This window comes from Prionailurus viverrinus, chromosome F1 (assembly GCF_022837055.1).
Source record: "Prionailurus viverrinus isolate Anna chromosome F1, UM_Priviv_1.0, whole genome shotgun sequence".
NCBI lineage: Eukaryota > Metazoa > Chordata > Mammalia > Carnivora > Felidae > Prionailurus > Prionailurus viverrinus.
This window is the reverse complement of record NC_062577.1, coordinates 61,187,444-61,208,145: the sequence shown is the minus strand read 5'-3', so window position 1 is coordinate 61,208,145 and position 20,702 is coordinate 61,187,444. Positions and strand designations below refer to the sequence as shown.

General features: G+C 52.0%; 1 protein-coding gene across 3 annotated transcripts; it reads left to right on the top strand.

Moving 5' to 3' along the window:
- The first annotated feature begins 3,060 nt into the window (after positions 1 to 3,060).
- On the top strand, positions 3,061 to 18,860 carry LOC125155527 (low affinity immunoglobulin gamma Fc region receptor II-like). Of its 3 annotated transcripts, XM_047840948.1 has the most exons (8): positions 3,061 to 3,294; positions 8,218 to 8,238; positions 9,756 to 10,010; positions 13,225 to 13,479; positions 14,184 to 14,306; positions 16,185 to 16,232; positions 18,139 to 18,176; positions 18,256 to 18,860. In XM_047840948.1, the coding sequence occupies exons 1-8, from the start codon at positions 3,183 to 3,185 to the stop codon at positions 18,343 to 18,345; spliced, it is 942 nt and encodes a 313-aa protein (XP_047696904.1). In that variant the 5' UTR covers positions 3,061 to 3,182; the 3' UTR covers positions 18,346 to 18,860. The 3 variants fall into 3 exon arrangements, with proteins under 3 accessions (XP_047696904.1, XP_047696906.1, XP_047696905.1); XM_047840949.1 differs by lacking the exon at positions 16,185 to 16,232 and having other exon boundaries at positions 3,065 to 3,294; XM_047840950.1 differs by lacking the exons at positions 14,184 to 14,306; positions 16,185 to 16,232 and having other exon boundaries at positions 3,062 to 3,294.
- The last annotated feature ends 1,842 nt before the right edge of the window (positions 18,861 to 20,702 follow it).

Genomic DNA, 20,702 nt, shown 5'->3' with positions numbered 1-20,702 from the left:
CCTTAGATTTGGGCGGTAAGTGGCTTTTAAGACCTTGACCCATGCTTACTAATTTTGTGGCTTTGGCTTCAAAGATTCTCATTAGCAATAGATCTCTTATCCTTTTTACAAAGATTATCCCCCCACCTTCACCCCCTAGAATATTTCTTTATAGTGGCAGACACTCAAATGGATTTTATTTTTTTTTTAATTTTATTTATTTATTTATTTATTTATTTATTTTTTTTTTTTTTATTTATTTTTGGGACAGAGAGAGACAGAGCATGAACGGGGGAGGGTCAGAGAGAGAGGGAGACACAGAATCGGAAACAGGCTCCAGGCTCCGAGCCATCAGCCCAGAGCCCGACGCGGGGCTCGAACTCACGGACCGCGAGATCGTGACCTGGCTGAAGTCGGACGCTTAACCGACTGCGCCACCCAGGCGCCCTTTAATTTTATTTTTAAGTGTTCTCTACACCCAATGGGGGACTCGAACTTACAACCCCAAGATCAAAAGTCACATGTTCTACCCACTGAGTCAGCCAGGTGCCCCTCTAATGAATTTCAGTGGTCTGCTTGTGTCTTCTTAGATTTTGATGTGCTGTCCACCAGAAAGGTCCACATTTTTGGTCTTTGTTTATTTCCTTAAGTCCTCCAACTCTTTATGCTGTGGACTTGCCTTGAGGCTTTGCGCGTCCCCCTAATGGCTCCCATCACACTTTTCTTTGATTGAAGAAGACCCACTATTTTCCCTTGTTGAAATAATCCTCCTTAATTCAACCAGACTTGCTGTCTCAGGCTGCCTGAGCACCGTCCCTGAGACCTATCAGCACCTCCGAAAGACACTTCCCTTGGAGATGAGGTGGACTCCAAACCCAAATATGGTGGCTCACTATGTCTCACCGTGAAAAATCCGGTCTCTCACACCCTGATTTTCCTCCTGGAAGGAGTAGAACAAACACACTTGAAGAACTCAGCGTATGAAACAGGCAGAGCTCAACTGGACGGAAGTTTGCCGGAGATCCCAGAAAGCCGCCAAAGAGTCAGGGAATGAAAACAGCTCTGTGGAGACCTTCGCCTGCATCTAGGCACCAACCCCAGATTCTTAGTAACGGTCTTGGGCTCCCATCCTCATTGGCAAGACTGCCAAATGACAAAACTAAAACAATTAATAACAAGTTCAATGCCCTTTATTTAAGGGAAAACATTCCATGGGTTGGGGGAGTACAGGACCTCACAAGCAGTAGAGTACTCTTCCTGAGGGATTTGGGGGAACAGTGAGTTTTATAGATCATTGGAAGAGGCAACTAGGAAATGGCCTGATCAGCTGGAAGGTTGGAGATTTCCCTATAAGGCTGGCAGTTCCCTCTTTTCTAGGATATGGAAAGCTAGCCAAAGCCACGTAGATAGATCGTGATTGGTGTACATGAGGTTTCCTTGACAGGTGTTTCCTGTAAGCACAGGCTGACTTAGATTTAGATTTTGTGATGTGGGCCAGGCCACTGGCAGGGGGGCTTCCATTTTGTGAGTCTCGAGATACCAATTAACCTGATTGGTTTCTAATGATATGTTTCAAGTATTGATGTCCGATCATTGGTGTCTTGTCACAGGGGAAGAAATTCACCTGAAAATCAGATAAGGGCTGGAAATAGATTGGGGTTAGGAGCATTGAATGAAGCCAGTAGTAAAAGCCTGCAGCTGATGGGCTGAGGCTGTTGAGGTTTCTGAAAATTATGGGTGTGAGAAGAGGTGTGACGGTGTTACTTCCTTGAGTATTAAAGCTTGCTTCCTGTGAGGGCATTTGGGAAAGAGGCCCCAGGAAAGGGCCCTGAGAAGAGAATCTTATGTTCTGGGGATGAAACGGTGATGAGGATGGTGATAGAAAGCAAGAAAAGGAAACTAGCCTTCATTGAGTACCCATGATGCACCAGGCACTTGGCTAGCCCTCCAATTTTCATTTCTCTTCCAAAAGAACCTTGGATGCAGTGGTTCTCAACCCAGGGCAACTCTGCCTCTGAGAGAACATTTGTCCAAGTCTAGAGACATTTTGATTTTCACAACTAGGGTGGCCCCTGGCATCTCGCTGGTAGAGGCCAGAGGTGCTCTTAATTATTCTACAATGTATAGGACAGGCCCTCCCCGTGAGAACCGTTTGGCCCCAAATATCAAGAGTACTGAGGCTGGGAAATTCTGCTTGAAGGGTAGTCCTGATTACCTTCTTCTTCTTTTTTTAATGTTTATTTATTATTTTTGAGAGAGACAGTGCAAGCAGAGGAGGGGCAGAGAGTGAGAGGGAGACACAGAATCCGAAACAGGCTCCAGGCTCTGAGCTGTGAGCACAGGGCCTGATGTGGGGCTCGAACTCACGAACCGGGAGATCGTGACCTGAGCCGAAGTCGGACGCTTAACCGACTGAGCCACCCGGGTGTCCCTGATTACCTTCGTTTTTACAGACGAGCTATCTGAGGTTCTGAGAAGCTACCTAGCACTCAAAACTAGACTTATCTAGCTCCAAGGCCCGTGCTGCTTCGCCATAGTGACAGGGACAGGGATGGGAACGAGGGTGGCGAAGATAAAGAACCAGGGCACAGCTTGGTGCTCAAAAGATCCCTGTTGAAGGAACGAGCAAAAGAATGCATGTCCAAGGGGAATAAGGGGACGGGGATCATCATCCTGATTCCACCTGACACACCTCTTTGTTCGTGTTTCACCATCCAGGAGTGAGTCAGGGATTGGATAATAAAGAAAATTGAATGATGGTGGGCGCCTGGGCCTCCAAATGGAACTAGAAGTCGGAGAAGACTGACTCCACATTCTTTTCCACTGCTTTTTCTAAAGACCTGGGAACAGATAGGAGGGTCTGAGCTGAGCTTGGGTGGCCATTCCCCTCTTGCTCCCAGAGGCTGAGCCCGGCTGTGTCCCAAAAGACACAGAAGTTGTTTCCCAGTTGCTGAAATTTCTGTGAATTTGGAATTGGGCTGGGCCAGATCCATTCTGGGAAGCTCCGAATCTTCCGGGAGGGAACAGTTGAGAGGAAAAAGGGTGGAAGGGGAGGGGCCTATGGTAAAACAACATTTCTTTTCACTTCCTCTTCGGGACTTCAGAATTGGTCTGTCCTCCCCCGGGGTGGAATCGGTCAGGCCTCGAGAGAAGTCTGGGACGGCCACGCCGGTGCTGCCAGGGCCACCGTGTGCCAGGAATTGATGCAGATCCCTTCAACCCGCCCCCTCCCTGCTGCCCGTAGTGACCGAGCCGAGTGCGTGCCCTGCCCCCCTTTGGGCGACATGCTACTGTGGACAGCTCTGCTCTTCTTGGGTGAGTCTGGGTCCCCAGAGGCAGGTGCACTTTCTTACCTCAGCTGCTGCCACCCTGGTTGGGCAGAGGTCGGGCGAGGACGAGGGATGGCACAGGAAGCACATCAAGGAAACGAGGAGGGTGAAGGCCCGCTGATGAAGAGCAAACTCGGACAACCCAGCCGGCCTTGGCAGTTTCGGTGGTTGCTTCTAGTGTCTTTTGCCCAGGATCCCGGGGCAGTCAGGTCACTGGTGCTCTGCCACTCACTACACCCGAAAAGTCCAGTGACCTAGATTTGAGTGACTAATGAGTGGCCAGCACGTTTCCCTTCCTTAGAAATTTGTGTTTCCCAGGGACCAGATCTCAGGCGGGAGGGCTAAGGCTGTCTGAGACAAGGGGTAGGGAGGAAGCAATAGCCATTCTCTGTGCCCCTGAAACCACTTCAGGCAGCAGAAACCTCTTCTGTTCATGTGTCAGATTCCCCTGGGAAGGAGCACAAGAGGGTTGTCCAGGGAACAGGGGCTCAGAGAACACCCGACCTGGACAATTCTGGAATCGCCCGTCGTAGGACCGGAGAAACCACGCAGGCCTCTTTGTACTGCACACGCGCGCGCGCGCGGGGCTAGGTCCTGGGTCTGATGTGGAGAAAGCCAGAGTCCTAGGCCAAGATGGAGAGCCGAAGACTGATGGTGCCGGCTGGGCAGAAGTCGGGGGAGACCAACTAGGGGAGCTCTGTTGCCGGGATTGTCTCTCCAAGCTCAACTGCTAGAGTTTCCAGCCTCAAATACACCTCAGGATGGCCCCAGACCCCGCAAGTCAGGGACTCTGACTGATAATGAAATCTGGGCATCTCCGGGAGCCCTCGGCCCTCAGTGCTGAATGATACTGGGACAGGGGGTGGAGGTGAGAAAGAGAGGGTGTGCCCTCGGGAGCAGGATAAAATGGACGGAAGGGGCATAGGCGCTGGGCGGTCTCCTTTTTCACAGGGGGAAGCTCAGGCCTGGAGAGGGGCTATGCTTCTCTGCTGACAGTGCTACTGTCGTGCAGGTCACCTGGGCGACACTTGATGTTTTCTCCCGTTTGCCCTTTTGCTAAGTCACCTAGGGTTTGGTCCACTTTTCCCGTTCTTCCTTGGGCCACCACATTTAGGTCTTCGTCGCTCGATAACTCAACTTTTAGAACGGCCTCTGACCCCACCTCGAATCTCTTGTCTCCTCTACTCTGAATCCATGCTTTACACTGAGGCCATGACCTCTTCAAGTACAGCCACAGCTGAGTCACGGCACTTCAGAAACGCCTCCAGTGCTGCTCTACTGAATAAAGCCTCCCTTCTTTTTTTTTTCTTTGTTTTTTTAATGTGTATTTATTTTTGAGAGAGATAGAGACAGAGCACCCAGCAGGGGAGGGGCAGAGAGAGAGAGAGAGAGACACGAATCTGAAGCAGGCCCCAGTCTCTAGGCTGTCAGCACAGCGCCTGACGCGGGGCTCAAACCCACCAACGGTGAGATCATGACCTGAGCCCAAGTCGGACGCCCAAGCGACTGAGCCACCCAGGCGCCCCAGTAAAGCCCCAATTCTACCCTCTTAACCATGTTCCCATTGCCCCAAGTGGGTCTTCCTCTACAGCCAGGCAATGTGTACGTTGCGTTTCCTGCAGAATTTCTACAGATTCCACAAACTGCCCTGTTGAAACATTAAATAAATGCTATGTACAGGCCCTGTTCTACGACTTGGGGATTTACCAATGAATAAGACAGACGGCCTTCCTGACCGGCCTTCCTGACCTAAAGCACGCGGTCTTTGTCTCCCTTACAATGATTCTACCGAGGGTGTGTTCCCTACCATTTGTTGAGTGTGGAATGAATAAATGGCCGGTGACTTCTCTCTGCTTTTCTCATCTTTTTCTTGTTTCTCCTCTTCCCCTCCTCGTAGTCTCTACTTCTTTATCTGCTCTCCTGTGCCGCACTGTCCCTCTCACCAGTCCCACGCTGGTTTTTAGCTCTCACCTCTACGTCAACAGCTTCCAAACCTATCCCTCTTGTTTGCATCAACTGCAATGGCGTATTTCCACCTGCCGGTTGGACGCCTCCACGTTGATATGCCAGCTCAGAAACAAAACATATTCAAACTCAACATCTTCGCCTTACGAATGCACACCTCCTCCTAACACATAGACCTGTGCGAGCGGGAGTAACTTTCTCCTAGCCATCCGCTTACATTACCACCGTCCCCGGTTCTGCCTCTTAAATTTCTCTCGTGTGTGTATCTTCTTCACTTCCCATTGTCAGTACGACCGTGGCCCCTCTTATTTCCCACCTAGACTCATTCAATACGCGATTTCCAGAGCCTTGGCCAATACAATTGATACGGCTACTGCCCTCTTTGAGCTTACATTCTCCTGGGGGATATAAACAACAAGTAAGCAAACACAGAGGCGTAAATATAAATTGGAAAGGGCCGTGAAGATGTAAACAGGAGACTCTTATAAGAGAAATCCTTGTGGGGAAGAAGAGAGGGCGGCCCACTTAAACAGGATGATAGGGCAAGTATTTTCTGAGGAGGTGACCTTGAGCTGAGACTTTGAGCATAGCAAGGATCTAGCCATTGGAAGAGAAAAAGGAAGCAGGTCTAGAGAAGAGGGATGAGCTTACACAAAAGCCCCAAGTGTCAGGAATCTAAAAAGGAGCTCAGTGAGTAGGGGAAGAGGGCCTCAAGATGGGAGGGGAGAGGGGAGCAGAGCCCTCGCCCTGTGTGGCCTCATAAAGATGTACACTTTATTTCAAGAGCAAAGGAAGGCCCTTGAAGGCTTGCAAGCAGGGGAGTGATGTTATACGATCTGATACTTTTATTATTATTTTTTAATGTTTATTTATTTTTGAGAGAGAGAAAGAGAGCACGAGCAGGGGAGGGGCAGAGAGAGAGGGAGACACAGAATTCGAAGTAGGCTCTGGGCTCCGAGCTGTCTGTGGAGAGCCCAGCATGGGGCTTGAACTCATAAACCGTGAGATCATGACCTGAGCCAAAGCCAGATGCTCAACCAACTGAGCCACCCAGGCGCCCCTGTGATCTGATATTAAAAATTTTTCTTAATGTTTGTTTATTCTTGAGGGAGAGAGAGAGGGACAGAGTATGAGTTGGGGAGGGGCAGGGAAGGAGGGAGACACAGAATCGGAAGCAGGCTCCAGGCTCTGAGCCGTCAGCACAGAGCCCGACGCGGGGCTCGAACCCACAGACCGCGAGAGCGTGACCTGAGCCGAAGTCGGACGCTTAACCCACTGAGCCACCCAGGCGCCCCTGATGTGATATTTTAAAAATAACTCCGGCCTTTCTGTGGGAAGTGGATTGTAGGGGGACACAGGAGTGAGGAGAGGAGTTAGGAGGTGGAAAAAAGCTGGTGGTGACCTAAACCTGCACGGCAGTCACGGGCACGGAGTGAAGCTGACAGACTCCAGGCCTAAGCGGGAAGCAGAATCAACAAGATTCACTGATGTGAAAGGGGGTGGGGGGCTTGGGAGAAGGAGGGGAATAGAGGTGAGTTGCAGTTTCCAGGCTTGGCTAACTGGCTAGATAGTGAAGACGTACACTTTCGCGGGGAAGAACGGGAGAGAGACGTTAGAGGGAACCGGCCACGGCAGAGTCCCAACTGCGGCGAACGAAACAGTGAATGGAAGTAGAAACGAGGGTGGCCCACGGGGGGAAAAAAAAAACATTTTTGAGAAATCTGGCTCTGAAAGGGAGCAGAGCAACGCTTTTAGAATTGCCTGTGGGATCAAGCGAGAAGCTTTTTTTTTTTTTTTTCTTTTAATGAAAGATCCTGGGATATGTTTACGTTGACGGGCCAGACCCGGCTGAGAAGGAGAAATTGATGATGCAGAAGAGGATGGGAGTAACAGAGAGAGGGAAATGCTTGCCAGGGTGACAGAGATAACAACACAGCCTGGAGACGGACCAGGGAGAGACGCAGGGAGGCTTTGCCCAGAGAACAGGGAGAAAGGAAGTTGGACAGAGGTGCAGACTGAGCTGGGGGAAGGCGTGAGGTTTCCTACCAGCTTGTGTTTTCTGTGAATTACGGAGGAAGGAGTCGGGCTTTAGGAGAGAAGGGTTCCAAGGCAGAGGGCAGGGAAGTTTTGGCAGCGAGAAAAGATGAGTGTTACTGGGCAGCAGAGCAAATTTACTGGAGAAAATTGTCAGAGGGGCGCCTGGGTGGCTCAGTTGGTTAAGCGCCCTACTTTGGCTCAGGTGGTGATCTCGCGGTTCATGGGGTTCATGGGTTCGAGCCCCGCGTCGGGCTCTGTGCCGACAGCTCAGAGCCTGGAGCCTGCTTCAATTCTGTGTCTCTCTCTCTCCGCCCCTCCCCTGCGCAGGCTCTGTCTCTGTCTCTGTCTCTGTCTCTCTCTCTCTCAAAAATAAATAAACATTGGGGCGCCTGGGTGGCTCAGTCGGTTGAGCGTCCGACTTCAGCTCAGGTCACGATCTCGCGGTCCGCGAGTTCGGGCCCCACGTCGGGCTCTGGGCTGATGGCTCAGAGCCTGGAGCCTGCTTCCGATTCTGTGTCTCGCTCTCTCTCTGCCCCTCCCCCGTTCATGCCGTGTCTCTCTCTGTCTCAAAAATAAATAAAAACGTTAAAAAAAAATTTAAAAAAATAAAAAAATAAACATTAAAAAAGAAAATTAAAAAAAATTTTTCAGAATGACAGTTCAGTGTCCTTTTGAATATGGTGACCGCAAATGTATAGAAACATCCATCTGCCTGCTTGTGTAGGTGATTTTAGTAACACACAGCTGAACCAGTAAAGACAGGGACAATACAGAGACAGCCAGGGGTAAGGAAGTTAAGGGGATTTGCATAGGGGGCTTTTTTTTTTTTTTTTTTTGAGGGGATGCTTTGTAATGATGAATCATCAGATCCAAACTCCAGGCTGATCTTTGCTTTTCTCTCTTACAGGTCCAGTCCTTGGGACACCTGGTAAGTGCTCCCCCCACATCCTCTCCCTCCCCCAGCCACCTTCTTCCTCTACTCCCAGCACCCCATCTGGAGGGGCCCTGAATGCACCAGTAACCCCATACTGAAGCGGAGTCTCCCGGAAGGTGCCCCGCCCCCTCCCCTCCTTTCTCTTTCCCCTTCTCCCAGGGAAGCAGGGGAGCCTTGGGGGCATAGGTGGCTTCAGCCCTTCCGGTTCCCTGCTGGTGAGCTGTCACAGATACCGTCACAGAACATAACTCGTCGTCTCTCTCGCACCTTCCTCTCCCCAAGTAAAATCAAGAGCCCAGACAATTTTAGTTTCAGCTGCACACAAAATCCCATCATCTGCCTGGGATGTCTCCGTGTGTTGATAAATTTTCCACTTTGGGTGTATCTGAGGGCTTCGGGGCCTGTTTCCCTGCATAGAAATAGGAGGAGAGACCCCTGGGTGCAGCTTGCTGAAGCAAACTCTGCAGGGCCTTCTTTCTCTCTGCCACTAAGCTCCCCAGGTCCCAGGCCCCCCAGGGGGGGGAGGCGGAGGTTCTCCCTGGGGCACTGAACCCAGGATCCCTAGACTGCCCCCCAACCCCAGCCTTTCTCTCTCTTTCTTTATCCTTTTGAGGCCACAGAGCCTCCACTGTACTTGGGTGAGGATAGGTCTAGTCTAAGGGATAAAGATTGACGTCAGGTCAGAACGGAAACCTGATGTCTGCCTCATGCCTGACACGTTCACCAGATGCTCCCACGGTCTTCGTCCAGCTCTGCAGAGAGTTTATCCACAGTGTTCACATGCCTCAGGTTACAGGGGAGGAAAGTGAGTTCCAAAAGGGCGTGCATGTGTAGTGTGTGTGTGTGTGAAAGAGAGAGAGAGAGGAAGGAAGGAAGGAAGGAGAAAGAAAGAAAGAAAGAAAGAAGAGAAAGAAAGAGAAGAGAGGAAAGAAAGAAAGAAAGTGAGGAAAGAAAGAAAGAGAGAAAAGGAAGAAAGAAAGAAAGAAAAGAAAGAGGGAAGAAAGAAAGACACAGAGGAAAGAGAGGAAAGAAAGAAAGAAAAGAAGGAAAGAAAGAGGAAAGAAAGACAGAGAAAAAGAAAGAAAAGAAAGGAAGGAAAGAAAAAGAAAGAAAGAAGAAAGAGAGGAAAGGAAGAAAGAGGAAAGAAAGAAAAAGAGAGGAAAGAAAGAAAAGAAAGAAAGAAAGAAAGAAAGAAAGACCTGCTTCGGATGGCCCCCGGTGAGATATACTTCCAGAATGTTTGCCTTGCCCCTTCTCCCTTTCTCTTACCTCTTGCCCTGTCTTTCTGAGGAACGGTGGCGACACTCTCTGAGGGGACCTGGCTTCCCAGGGGCCCCTGCGGTGGGGCCCTTGTACGAGTACAAGGAGCTGCCTACATTTGCGGAACGGTTCTGGGCCGGGTTCCACGCTTGATGTCCCCAGCGGGACCTCAGGTGCTTGAAATTCGGGGCCCGCTGAGGCTCTTGGGGCCCCTTTTCCTCATGCTTCCCCTTCTCTCTGCCCCGGAGCAGGTCTCCCGAAGGCTGTGGTGGACCTGGAGCCCCCGTGGATCCTCGTGCTCCGGGAGGACAATGTGACTCTGAAGTGCCAGGGGGCCCACACAGCCGGGGACCACTCCATCCGGTGGTTCCATAATGGGAGCTCCATCCCCACGCAGGTCCGGCCCAACTACAGCTTTAAGGCCACCGAGAAGGATAGAGGGGAGTACGCGTGCCAGACGGACCAGACCAGCCTCAGTGACCCCGTGTATCTGGATGTGTTTTCCGGTCAGTGGAGGAAAGCCCCGGGGACGGTCCGGGAGGGCAAGGAGAGACGGAATCTGCTTACAGAGGTTTTTTAGGGAAGCGAGGTGGCCTGTTTACTGGGAAGCATCGTCAGTGAGCTGTTTGAAGTTGTTTTCTCCACTTGTTTCCCTTTTCACCCACCCCCCTTTGCTCGGTGTGTGTTCCTAAGAGATTCCTGATTGAGCGAGAACCTTACGAGGGCTGCAAACAAGCAGCCCCGGGGTGTGAGAGAAGCAGAAGGAAATTCTGACTGCATAGAAACCCATTTTTGTAGAGGTCACGGAGCGCAGACGGACCACAGCTGCGTCCCTGGCCTGGACATTACCAGCCGTGTAAACACCGAGCTACCGTCTGCCCTCGGGCCTGTTTCCTCATCTGCTCCTGGGGGCTAATTATGCCTCCTTCCCCAGGTCCTGGTGGTACCAGCATTTCCCTGCCCCCTGCCCTCCAGGCAACTTGACCTGAAAATTGTGTTTTAACTAACTTTGCATTTCCAGCCCCTGACGAGGGCAGGTCTTAAAGGATGTTTGCTAAACAGAGGACCGGTTATACAAAGCTCCGGGCAAAACAGTCGTTTCTCCCGGAAGAAAAGCCACCAGGCCATTGAGATGCATACCCGTCACTGTCACTCTTCCTGTCGTCCCTTTCCCTCACCTGATTCCCGAATTTTCCTCAAAAGCACGGGGCCTGCTGCCCACCCCACCCCCACGGCCCACTCTCAGCCCAGCAGGAAGTGACAGGCCTGGAGGGAAAGCTCTGAGGCCGGCAGGGCCTTGACCTGTGTGTCCCTGTCCCTCCAGGAAGGGAAGGAGGTGAGAGCGTCCCCCTCAACCAAGCCCCCCCAGCCGCCCCCCCCTCCCGCCCCAGAGTGCGTCCGCAGCCAGCCATTGGAGCAGGGAGGGGCTGTGTGCGCCTTCTCTGCGAGGCTTCCAGAAGATTGCAGAGGACTTTCATTCCCAGATTGACAGAAAGGCCCTTGGACTACCCGAAGAACATATGGGGGCCGCGAACACGAAACTGGGCCCTGCTCTCAAGATCTGCCCCAAGACCCATGGGCTCAAGGAGACCTCAGGTGGCCCGCTCGCAACCCAGCCTGAGGCGGACACTCCCCAGTATTCAGGTCCAAACCTGGTGCGATCACAGACTTGGCAGGGAAGGAAGGGCCAGTCACCTAGACAGGGAAGAGATGTGCAGGAATCCGTTGCTGGGGCCACGTGGCAGCAGCTTTGGCTTTTTCTCTGGGCTCTACTTTATTATTACTACTTTTTTAAGTTTATTTATTTTGACAGAGAGAGAGAGAAACAGAGCACGTGAGCAGGAGAGGGGCAGAGAGAGACGTAGTAGGGAGAGAATCCCAAGCCGGTTCTGAGCTGTCAGCGCAGAACCTGACTCGACGCGGGGCAGGATCCCACAAACCGCGAGACCGTGACCTGAGCTGAAACCAAGAATCGGATGCTCCTCAGACTGAGCCACCCGGGCGCCCCTCTACTTTAGTTTTTAAAAGCTTGACAGTCTCAGCATTCCTGCCTACCCTCGTCCCATCTTCTGAAAGAGGCAGTCAGTCCAGGGGACCAGGGCCGCTTGGCCTCACCCTGGAGGGCAGTGTCCAGCCGGGGTCCGGTTCTCTGAGAGGAGGAATCTGCAGAGGGGAGGAAGTGGGTGGCACGTGTCTCCCCAGCAGGAGGGGTAGGCTTTTTCTAGCTGGTGGGACCCAAGTGGCAGGATCTGGTGTCATCCTCTGCACCCAGATTTCCCGCTGTAGCTGGGGCACCCCCTGGGTCCTGAGTATCTCTTCCTGTAACCGCGGCAGGGTCACCAGCCAGTGTAGAGACTTGGTTGGCCTCATTCTGGTTGGGGCCAGCCCGCGCCTGGCTGTGGTCATTCTTCCCCCCCCCCTCCGCCCCTACCTCCCTCTAATTCTGCTCTCTTCTTCCACCTCTCTTTCCAATTCGTGCTCAGCTCTGTCCTCCGGCTTTAGAGAAAAGGAGTGGGGTGCCTGGTGGCTCAGTTGGTTGAGCATCCGACTTCGGCTCAGGTCATGACCTTCGTGGCTCGTGGGTTCAAGCCCCGCGTCGGCCTCTGTGCTGACAGCTTGGAGCCTGGAGCCTGCTTGGGATTCTCTGTCTCCGTCTCGCTCTGCCCCTCCCCTGCTCATGCTCATGCTCTGTCTCTCTTTCTCTCTCTCCCTCTCAAAAATAAAAATTAAAGAAAGAAAAGAAAAGAAAAGAAAAGAAAAGAAAAGAAAAGGAGTACCTGGGCTGAGGTCAGGAGTACAAATATCCCTCATAGGCTCTGTTCCCTATACAACAAAATTACTAAATATTTTTTTCTTCCTCGGTAAAAGGATGAAAATTGGGGGGGAGGGGGTACGCAGCAGGCTAGTGCCCCGCCCATGACACTGCTGCCTTCAGGCAAAGACCCCGCTGAAGTAAAACTCCACGTTACCAACATACGTCAAATAAACTAATATTTGTTTCACGTCCATGATTTCGTACTCTCCCGGAAGACGCGTGTCGCTGCCGTGTCCCCTCACATGTTACCTCCTAGGTCAGACTGGATCTCTCCCATCGCTCCCCCAAGGAAGGGACCGCATCCTGGGGTCTTTTTTTTGGTGTTTTGTTTTTTCTTTTTTTAATGTTTATTTATTTTGAGAGAGAGAGAGACAGAGCGTGAGCAGGAAAGGGGCAGAGAGAGAGGGAGACACAGACTCTGAAGCAGGCTCCAGGCTCTGAGCTGTCAGCACAGAGCCCGACGCGGGGCTCACAGACTGTGGGATCATGACCTGAGCCGCAGTCGACAGCTTACCTGACTGAGCCACCCAGGCGCCCCCCCTTTTTTGGGTGCTGTCTCTTGTATCCTTCTCACAAGGGCCTCCTGGGCAGGACGGGGCTGTAGCTGCCCTCTCTCAGGACAGGAAAGAGAAGACGGGCATATCCTGAACACCTACTACGTGCCAGAAACTATTGTAGATGCGTGGTATTACGTCATCCATTTTCACAGCTGAGGAATCCACGGCCCAGAAGAGGCCCAAGATTGCCGAGCTCCCAAATGATGGAGCCAGCTTTGGAGACCAGGGCCGCTGGATTGCGATCTCAAGCTCTTCCCTCCACACACTGTGTCCCACCAGTAAGGACAGGGTGGGTCTCAGAGTTGAGTCAAGACCTGCTGGGTCCTGGGGTCCCTTTGTGTCTTTCAGACTGGCTGGTGCTCCAGACCCCTAGCCTGGTGTTCCAGAAGGGGGAGCCCATCGTGCTGAGGTGCCACAGCTGGAGGAACAAGCCTCTATACAAGATCACGTTCTTCCAGAATGGAAAATCCAAGCAGTTTTCCCCCATGAATTCCACCTTCTCCATCCCACGGGCAAACCTCAGTCACAGCGGCGAGTACCATTGCACGGGACTGATAGGGAAGAGTCTGCAGGCGTCACAGCCCGTGGCCATCACCGTCCAAGGTGGGAACCCCATCAGGATGGAGAGAGGACTGGGGGCTGGACAGTCATGGCCGAGGTCCTACCGGCCTACTTGGAGGCCTGAGAAATGCCACAGCCGAAACAGTTGGGCACTGAGGCAAAGGGGGGAGGAAGGGGGGGGGCTTGATAAATATTGGCCAAGGGGCAGCAGTAGGGGCTATGGTTCAGAGCCCTCAGCCTCAGGTCCCAGCTGAAAAGGCTGTGTGCCGCTGAAAATGCAGGCCCCTACTAAGGACAGCGATGGCACAGAGCTCCCTCATTGGTGCAGAGGTTCCTTGAGCTCCTGGACGTCCCCAAGAACTGAGGGTTTCGGTTCTTCTTAGTTCTCGTGCCATGTACATTGGCTTGCTCCCCAAGGCATGGCGTGTCCCCGACAGTTCAAGGTCTTGCTGGGTCCAGTGGTGGTGCTTTCCATCAAGGAAGGCTTCAGGCCCCCCTCCCTTCTCTCCCTGAAGCTGACAGGAGCCCTTCCCTCTGCCCCCACACAGGCCCTCGTGTGCCCCTAGGAGGCACCTGGTGTGGGGGAGGCACACATCCAGCCACAGCAACCCCATTCAGGGGAGGTGGGGGAGGAAGTGAGTGTAGCATCTGCAAGGGACCCAGACACAAAGCAGCTCCCGGGGAGAAGCACTGAGCACTGTGGGAGGTGGGAGGGTACCGCCTGTCCTGAAGTCTCTCCTCTTCAGGGTCCAGTTGGAGCGACTCCTCAGTGACAGTGATGATTGCGGTCACGGTCGCTGGCGTTGCTGCCGTGGCCATCCTTGCTGCCGTTGTGGCCTGGTTCCGCCACAGGCAAAAGCAGACTTCAGGTTTGTGGCTTCTCTTGGTTCCTCTTGTTATCAGTTCCTACTTGGCCAACGCCCTAACCCCAAACATTTCCAGAACCCTTCTCTTGGGGCTAAGAGAATCCTTATAATTCAGACATAGCCCCTTGTTTTGTTTTGTTTTTGTTTTTAGTTTACTTATTTATTTTGAGAGAGAGGGAGAGGAAGAGAGAAAGAGAGAGAGAGGGGCAGAGAGAGAGGGAGAGAGAGGATCCCAAGCAGGCTCCTTGCTGTCAGTGCAGAGCCCAATGCGGAGCTCGAGCCCACGAACCGTGAGATCATGATGAGCGCTGAAATCAAGAGTCAGATGCTTAACCTCCTGAGCTACCCAGGTGCCCCCACAACCCACGTTTTATTCATTCATTCATTCATTCATTCATTCATTCAACAAGGCTCGAACAAACTTGTGTACGTGCACAGCACTGTGCTAGGCAGCGGAGGCTAAGTCCGATCTCCGCTCTCAGGGAGCTCACGGTGCAGTGGGAACGACAGATGTGGGAACGGCAGAAGTCCAAGTAAATCGTTATAACTGGGTGGGATGACAGCAATGGTGGAGAGTTGCAAAGGCTATGGGGTCAGAGGACACGAGAGCCCACACGATGCAGCGCGCGGCGAGCCATCCGAGAAGCTTTCTCGCGACGCTGTGGCGCATGTAGTGACCCACGCACACGTGGTGGGGCCAGACCACCCGAGTTTAGATCTCGGCTCCACGGCTCCCCCGCTTTGTGAGCTTGGGTGAGTTATTCACCATCTCTGGGCCTCCGTGTCTTCATCTGGAAAGTGAGGACGCTAATCGAGCCCACCTCGCAGGATTGTAGGAGGATAAACAAGGCTGAGCTCGCACGACAGTGCCGAGTACCTAGCCAACCGCACGCAAGTAAGAGCCGTTGTCATTATGGAAGAGGCCGTACGTGAGGGGAGCAGGTAGCCAGGCCAAGTGGGCCGGAAGAGCATTCTAGACATGGAAGTGGGGAACACTGCAGCTGGGCTGGGACTTGAGGGAAGGGCAGGGAGGGTGCTGGAGGCAGTTGGAGGCACTGAGGCCATGAACTGCAAGGCACGAAGGAAGGAGGCGTGAGTCAGGCAGGCAAATGGACAAGGGCCGGGTCACGCAGACCACAGAGGCCACATTAAAGAACGAAACTGTGTTCCAAAGAGGATGGCAAGACCACAGGAGGGAAGTAACCGTAACTCCTCGCTCACTTCCCCTCTGCACCACCCAGCACAGTTTGCCAGGCAGCCTTCCGTTCACTGATGGGCGCGCTGAAGATTCTGGGCCCTTGGAAACCAGTTCCTTCCCGCTTAGCACTAACGCAAAGGAGCTGAGAGAGGAGGGCAGGTGCCATAGAGATCTAATAGGCAAATCGTCGCTGTTCCTCACGTGGAAAAGCCGGCTTGCTGGAGAGAAACTCGGAAGCCACCCAGGGGAAGAAGGCGGAAAATGACTCAGAGCCATTGAGAGGAGGAAAGACTGTTACTAATACCTCTTAAAGCGCTTTGCAAGCCTGCACCTCAGTCACTGATGACAAGCAAATGCGGAGATGCAGAGACACTGAGTGGGAGAAAGTAGTGCTTTTTTAAAAGGCAGAACGAGCCCGAGAAAGATGCCTCGGAGGGGCCTTTCTGGCGGTCCCAGGAGACGCCACGGTTAACCCAAGCGCCCAACCTGTCTCTCTGGACCAGCCCTCTTACAGGCAGGGCCTGGGCAGGAGAGCCAGGGCGTGGGGAGGAGTCTCTGTGGGGGAGGGGTCTGTGTTGGTTCTAATCCATTCCTGCCCTGGGTCCTTGTCCCAGGACTCAGGCCCCAGCCCACAGTCCTACTAACCTTCTGTGTGCACCCCCCCTCCCCCATGGCTCTCCTAGGATACCCTGAGCACAGGGAAATGGGAGAGACCCTCCCTGAGGAACCAGGTGAGTGCAGCTCCCCGCCTGGGGGCCTGAGGTGCCCTGCCTGGGGCTGCCAGGTGGATTGGAGTCAGCAGGAAGCGGCTTGTGTGAGTTCAGCTGGGAGCGCAGGAGAGGGAGGGGGCGGTGGGAGGAGGACAGGGGCTCAATCGCTTGGTCAGTTCTGAGACTAACTCCTGGGCCTCAAGAGGACCTCACTGGGGATGAGGGGCAGAAGACCACCCACCTGTCCCAGATAGAGAGGGGAGGGCCGTGTCCGAATTCCGGAGCCAGGAACGCTGGGAACGTTTCCAGAGCAGGAAATAAGAGATATCTGGGCCTCTCTGTGGGGGTTGGCCAAGCTGGCACGAGACAGAGGTTAGAAATGGTAAGACTGAGACAAACAGGATTGAGAGGAAAGGAGGGGGAGACCTAGGGAATACTCCCAGGACATGGTGAGGAGTCTCTGGGAGTGATGGGGTAAGGGTGGGGCATCAGGAGGAGATCTGGGCTTGAGAAAGTTCTAGAGGACTGGGTGCATTCATCAGTGAGCTTCACTCGTGGGCAAAGCTTGGGTCCGATGCCCACTTGAGTAAGTTTATTAAACATGGACGTGGTCCTAGCTCTGTCATCGTCATCAGGTGGAATCTCGAATGTTCCCCACTATGGGGGTGCAGGGACCTCCCTGAGGACAGGAGTGGAGTGGCCTGGATGACCTTGAAGCCCTTGCAGGCCTGACACTCTGAGAGTCAGTGACCATTCAACCCCCGGCTGAGGTAGGGACAGGAGTATTCCGGGCGACCTCCCGACTGTAGTTTAGCTGGAGCATGAGGGAACCCAAGACATTCTCGAGGGGCTCCCCAGCAGCAGCAAGAGAAGAACAGGAGGCCCTCGAGGACTCTGGGTCAGACGGCAGGAGTGTGACTCAGAAAAGGACCAACAGATTCGAGAGCTTGAGCAAAATGGCGTTCGTCCCGCTGTGCTTTGAGCAAGGCCCTTGCGTTCTTGGCCAGGTCACGCGGGGACGCGGGGCCTGAGCCCACACCAGGCCAAAGCAGATGTAGAATAAAGCCCCAGCACAACTGGGACAGCCACCTGGAGGTTTGGCTCCGTCCACACTGGCATAAATATATTCCACAAGTATTTATTTCAAAGCCAGGCACTGGGGCTGGTTGTTTCCCATCAGCTGGCGAGGTTGCTGGGATTATTGAGAAATGTATTGGAAGGAGAATTGGGGAAGAGGTTTGCCCCAGAATTTGCAGCATGGCGAAAAGAGACTCTTTGTGTTCAGAGGGGGAGTGGAGACACTAAACGTATTGTCCCAGACCCTCCAGCCCCTTCCTGAGGAATGCTGCTTCGCAGATACTGAGGCTACTTCCCGCCCTGGCGAAGTGAGCTTTTTGGCAAAACACATGTGGGAATTTGGTGTGTTTCAGCGATTTACCAGGGAGCCCACTGGCCTGATTTGCTTGCTTCCCTCTTTCCCTCCCTCGCTTTCACCGTTGCGCTTTCTTTCCTTTTAACGTCAGGGAGCATCACCTTCTCCTGAGAGTTCCCAGCAAGATGCAGGGCATCTGGCCGATGCCCAGACGCCCCCCACCCCCACCCCCGGTCTCCTGGGGTTGGCAAAAATCTGGACTTGACTTCCCTGTGATACTGAACAGCTCCCAGCTCTTCCCCGGTTCTCAGATCCCCCGAGCTGGCTCGTTTGCCTCTAGAAAAAGTCAGCCACTCTCTGAAACGCACGCAGCACAGACTGCCTCCTTCTGCCAGCTTGGCCAGGGTGGGGAGCCTGGGTGGTGAACGAAGCTCTTGGCCTACAGGTCCTTCTTGCAGGTCTGGTTCGGGCTTTGTCTTTGCAGCCTCTGCGGCAGTGTGGTAGGTCCTCTTCTGCAACAGTGCCCTGGCTGATCTCTGTTCTTGTTGCCCACAGCCAATCTCACGGATGCTGAAGATGCCGCCAAAGTTGAGGTGAGCCGTCCCAGCCATCTCCTTCTCCCCCCTCTTCTGCTGCCTCCATCCCTGTGACTCTCCTTTCTGCTTTCTCTAGGCTGAGAATGCCATCACCTATTCACTTCTCTTGCACCCGGAAGCCATAGAGGAAGAAGCAGAGGACCCGGATTACCAGAACCACATTTAATCTCCATTGTCTTGCCTGAGATCCGGGGAGGAGAATCAGAGGGGCCAGAATCAGAGAATCAGAATTCTTGCCTGGCCTGAACTCCCCTTGGGGAGGACAAGAGGATGCTGCGGTTCCAAAGAAGGAGAAGGACTCTTCCCGAGCGACCTGTGTGAATCCTGAAGCTCCCTGTCCTCAAAGACAATACGGCCCCAGACAACTGACTGTAGTGAGTCCTTCTGCGTCTCTGTCCTTCTCACCATCGAGACTCTTCTGCATACATCCACACAGCAGATAAAAAATTACATTTATTAAGAGATTGTAGCAACATGGGAAATATTTATGTCACAGGCACATGAGAAACATTACGGAAGTATGTACAATTTCAGAAATGATGAAACAGACTAACATTGGCCAACACATTAAAAGTGGTTGTTTCAGGGTCATGGCGTTAATGATGGGTGCTTTCCATTTTCCTTCCTTATTTTTCTACACGGACCGTGTGTTCCTTTTACAATAAAATACTATAAAAACAACTTTCCCTTTACCTTTTAAAGGCCGTATTGGTTGGAGTGTAGACAGGTCTATTTCTTTCCAGCGATACAAATCTTGGGCAGGTGGTGATGGGAAGGAGGTGGAGGAGAGGGAAGATTTGGAGTATAGGGTGAGTGTCCCACTTAAAACTGACTACTCTTGGGGCACCTGGGTGGCTCAGTCGGTTGAGCGTCCGACTTCGGCTCAGGTCATGATCTCACGGCTCGTGAGTTCGAGCCCCGCGTCGGGCTCTGTGCTGACAGCTCAGAGCCTGGAGCCTGCTTCTGATTCTGTGTCTCCCTCCCTGCCCCTAACCCACTTGCATTCTGTCTCTGTCTCTCTCAAAAATAAATAAACATTAAAAAAAAATTTTAAAAAACCTGACTACTCTCAGCAAACACGTCTTCTGGTTTCCATGTCTTCTTTCTTTTCCTCCGATGGCAAAGAAAACAATCACTTTGTTTTGTAACACTTGTTCTCAGGAAGCCAAGCTTCAGATGAATCCTCAGGAGAGATTGCTGACTTCCTGCTGCTGAGGTCCTCCTATATTTACCAGCAGGACGTGACCCCCTCAGAGAAGCCATCCTGGCAGGTTCGAAACACGACTGACAGCTCCCCTGAGGGTTTGGTGGGTGCCCTTGGAGCGGCCTCATTTTCCTGGGACGCTAACACAGCCTCCTTGAACAGCATCCTTGCATTTGGGATTTAGCAGCTTCCTTCTCAGTATAGTTTCCATAGCTTTCTAGGATACATCTTATAGTCCCACAATCAGATTTCACACGCACATAGTGTTATAATAATAAGGAATAGTAATGCAATAACCTAATTACTAGGTTATTGAGGGCTTACTTTATCCCAGACTAGGTGCTTTAGAGTTAGTTTCAGAGTATTAGCCATTCACATTTCTTCTTCCTGTTCACATGCTCATTTTTATGGGAATAATGTATATCTATTTATAAATTTCCTGGTAGCGACTTATTTCCAAAAGGAAATCAAGATGGCTATGTAAATTATTTTACTAATATTCTTTGCATAAAATTAAAATACAGGTAAGCAAAAGAGATCGTTAAAATCACCTATACGCCTAGTAACCGGAAACAGTCAACGCCGACATTCAAAGGGTGCCAATCCGTGTTCCCATCTGTAGCGATAGGTATGTGTATTTTAAACATCGGATCACATCGTATTGTCACATGTGCATAAGTGCACATAGACAGAAATTCATGCTCACTGTAAGTACGTAGCTCAAATAATACAGGAATACATCAGGTAAAAGCAAATGCTCCCTTTAACCATCCCCATATTGTTCCCCTTTCTGTGGGTAACTGCTCTTGACCATGTGTGTATTTCTGAATTGTTTGGTATGCATCTAACACATATTTACGGTCTTTTTAAGACCGGAAGTGGGACCATATTTTACAAATGCTTATGCAGCTGGTTTATTTCGATTGACCGCATATTATGGAGTTCTTTCCACGGGACTTTTTTCTTTTTTAAGGATTATATAGTGTTCCACAGTGCAAGTACTATACCACATTTTGTTTACCCAACACTTTAAATGTTACCAATTTTTCATTGTTACATACAATGCTGCAATAAACAATGCTTTGGGGGGGGATATTTTTGACTGCACGTGTGACTGTTTCTGAAAGATAAAGTCCTAAATGTAGCATCATTGGCTCAAAGATACTTTCATATTGTCTCTAAGAAAGCACCTCCGTGCCCCACCCCACCCCCCCGGAGTATATTAGGGTGCCCAATTCCTGACGCCCTTGTCCATGGTGGGCATTTAAATTTTTACATTTGTGCCAATCTGATTATAATGGACTATGTTACTGTTCCCG